The 3,601-nt window shown below is 30.4% G+C and overlaps 1 protein-coding gene across 1 annotated transcript; it reads left to right on the top strand.

Annotated features, from left to right (window-relative positions):
- Positions 1 to 1,961: 1,961 nt before the first annotated feature.
- On the top strand, positions 1,962 to 2,595 carry LOC124375004 (dolichyldiphosphatase 1-like; the record flags this gene model as incomplete). Its single annotated transcript, XM_046833138.1, is given in 1 exon segment — positions 1,962 to 2,595. A coding segment is annotated over 1 exon segment (131 nt), but the record flags the coding sequence as incomplete, so codon positions are not given.
- Between the last annotated feature and the right edge of the window lie 1,006 nt (positions 2,596 to 3,601).

Genomic DNA, 3,601 nt, shown 5'->3' with positions numbered 1-3,601 from the left:
AACACCTTTACAGAAAATACCTCCATGTCTAACATTTTTACTATACAGTTTTCTGCATTCATCTTCAAATATCTAGAGAATCCGTTTTAAACTCATATTTATTCTGATTTTGTGACAAAGATAGGATTCTATGTTACAAAAACCTAGGAAAACAGTTTAATACTTTTAATAAGATATCCAGTAAGCTTCAAAAATTGCCTTGACTTTCAAATCAACTTCCACCTTATCAACAGAGTTCCAGCACAGAGATTTTAAAGTTATATGTGTACAGTGAATACAAAAAAGGTTTCGTAAAAAAACAATAAGTTTGAGTAAATGTCCAGCAAAATAAAGGTATTTAGAAAATAGTTAAACATTGATAAAAACCTTTGTTATTAAAAATTTTTAAAAACACATAAAGGTACAAACTTAACGTTTTTTTTTTAATTAATAATTTCATAAAAGCATGGTTGGTATTTTCACATATTTAATGAAGATTTAACTGTAAAGATATTGGTACAAAAATGAATGCCTCAATTTTTTTACATGTTTTTATGAAGCTTTCACTATACCCTTTATTTTTGCCCAATTTAATTGCTGCTACTGGTACTGCAGAAGCCTTAATAAATACTTCTTTAATGGATTAAAATATATCCACATCATAGTACAAAAATAAACACATTTTCGGGCTAGGTTTTGCTCTCATCTAGCAAGTTAAGGGAGTTGTTAGCTAAATTAGTAGTTCTAATAAGCTTTCTACCTTATTAAACCATCCAACTGCTGATCATTTTTTCATAAAACACTAAATATTGTTTAAAAACCCTTATAAGCACTAAAATCCACTATTGTGATGCATTAAAGCGCTGGAAAGGGAAATAAATAAGTGAGCGCAGCTGGAGCGAAATCATAAGTGAGCTATCTACACGATTAGTGTATTCTGGTATAAGTTTTCCTGACCAAAAACACCTGTTTGCATTTTTTTTAACTATTAAAAAGAAAAAAAGTTCTCTGTTATTTTATGTTTTGTAAGGCATTTATTATTCAATCATAAGCATAATAGTAGCTATTAAGAGTTAAAAATGTATTTAAATCATTTCTAGCAAATGACCAGTAGTTGGGGTTTTTTTTTTTGGAACTCTTTAAAGTTATTATTTAGACCAAAATTTTTTACAATATTAATGTTTAACTAAACCTCTTTTTTTGTACTTATACTAGCTTTTTCATAAAAGTATTGCTATAGCAGTCACAGCACACGATAATACAACCGCGCCAAAGGGTTATGACAAATTTCTAAATGAAGAATGTTTATTTTTCGTAAAACTAATCTTGTCTGTAATTGTGTAGGGCAAAATTGTACATTTAGAATGTATTTTCAAAAAGTTGTTTTGTAGAAACATCAACTGGGGAGATATACATAATCCAGTTGGTGTTCCAATCCTTCAACTGTCTCCTTACTCCTGCACAATAGTTGTTAGATCTATTTCACAGTTGCTGAGTTATTCAAGCAGAGTTATCAACCTGCACCAATTTGCTGTAGATACTCCCCAAGGCAAACTGGAAAGATAAAACCTATTTGTCATAATGAAATAGCTTCATAAAATATACCACTAAGTTTCTGTGACGGCATCCCCGGGTAAATTTTCATTAGACATTTACAATTGATGTTTTTGGAAATATGTAATACTAACAGGTTTCATTTTGGGTACATTGAACCAAAACAATAATTTTGTTCATTAATAAATGTCATCCATAAATAGACAATCAACTGCAAACAATATTAATAGAAGCTTTTCACACACTTTAATAAATTGAATAGTATCAGTATTAACTTGATATAGACATATGTCAGTAACGTGCAAATAATTGGCCTTCATATTGTTGGCCTGTCAATAGCACTCCTCAGTGCTCCTAAAGACAAGTCACAGCAGTAGACTTTGCACTCTCTAAGACTGGGTGCACCGTTAAATATTTGTTTATCTCCAGGCGGGTGTCGGAACTACTACTGCTGAGGGACACAACTCTGATACCCAACGTGTTGTGGTTTGAGTACACTAATACGCGGCAGGAGGCTCGGGCACGTGGGGGCAAGCTGGTTTCCTGTAAGTCACAATGACATCTGATGGCCGACGCAAGCAGCTTCTTCCGCAGCTACTGGCCCCGCAAGAGATAGCACTAGACAGCTGCCTTTACGCACCCAAAGCGTTCACTATTTATATATTTATTTACGACAATAGATACTCACTAATATAATATTTACACTTACAATTGTGGGTGACTTACGGGTATTCTATTTGATGTTTCCACTTGTAAGACTTAAGGTGCAATTATTCACTTTAATATTGGTTTCACTCTAAAGTCTATATTGTAAACACAGTCGTAGAGTGGGTTTTAATGTTGATGGTATTGCTGCACATTTACAACATGAAGGTGAGCTATTTGTCCTGATACTTGAATAGTTGAAATTTTGGTTTAATTTACCAGATTTTTAGTCTTTAAGATGACAATTCATAGCAAGAAAACAGATACTTGACTATATTGTATACACATTTGTAATATATTCGTATTATAAACTACCTATCCATGATAATGGTGGTTCCAAAATAAAGTTACAATGTAGCTGTTGTACATTTATACCCGAACTATTAGTTCTGCAACGATTGCTATATTATATGTTCGGTTAGTTTTTTCTATAATGGTTAATTTGTTATGGGTATAAAAATTCTTATTCCGGTTTTTTTAAAAAAGTCATCTGTTATAAATGCATTTGGTTCATATTGAGGTGAAGTGTAGGGACTAAACCTGAAAGGACAGCTATCAAAGCTGAAAGTTTATATTTTAGTAGAAATATTGTGCATAGACTGAATTAAAGCCATAATTTTACAACTTTAGTTTAGTGGTTTTTGAATGTTTTGGTGTTACATATTATAGTCATCAGGCCTGTTGTATACCTCATACTTAAAAAATCAGAATGAAAGTCTATTAATTGTTTAGTGCAAGTGTTACTTATAGAGTATTTTAGTTTGTGGTCACTATTCTTAAACACTATTCTCTATCCTTTATTTTTTTGAACTATCTTATAATCTTCAAGTACAGGTTCCAGCATTTATCTGGTTTGTCAAAAATGTTCAGAAATGCTGTTTAGAATTATTTTATTTCACTAAAAATGCTGCTCGAATAAATTATGCAGGAAAATTTTGCAGGGAAAAAATTTAAAAAAATATCAAAATTTTTATGATTGTGTTTTTAACTTTCTTGTGAAAAAAAATTTTTGTAGGAAAACTAAAATAGATTAAAACAATTCTTAATCAAAGTTGTTAATTATTTTTTTATATTTTTTAAAAGTAAAGTGATCAAATTGGTCTTAATGTAATTTAATTTCAGGTTTTTGCCTTTACCCAAAAATAACTGTAACACGTTGGCCGCAAAAATGTAGTTAAAGCGGGGTAGAACAAATAAAAAGGATCATACAAATTTGAAACATTATTAAACCATAATTTTGTATTAACATTTCTTAAAAATAAAAAACGTGTTATAGTTTTAGCACAAAAAAAATATTACATACCAAATCAGTTAAAATAAAACAAATTTACTTATGGAAATTAAAGACCAAAAAAAAAAGTCC

Source organism: Homalodisca vitripennis, unplaced genomic scaffold, assembly GCF_021130785.1.
Source record: "Homalodisca vitripennis isolate AUS2020 unplaced genomic scaffold, UT_GWSS_2.1 ScUCBcl_12316;HRSCAF=21966, whole genome shotgun sequence".
Taxonomy (NCBI): domain Eukaryota; kingdom Metazoa; phylum Arthropoda; class Insecta; order Hemiptera; family Cicadellidae; genus Homalodisca; species Homalodisca vitripennis.
Note: the sequence above shows the minus strand (reverse complement) of the source record. Positions and strands in the feature narration are given on the sequence as shown.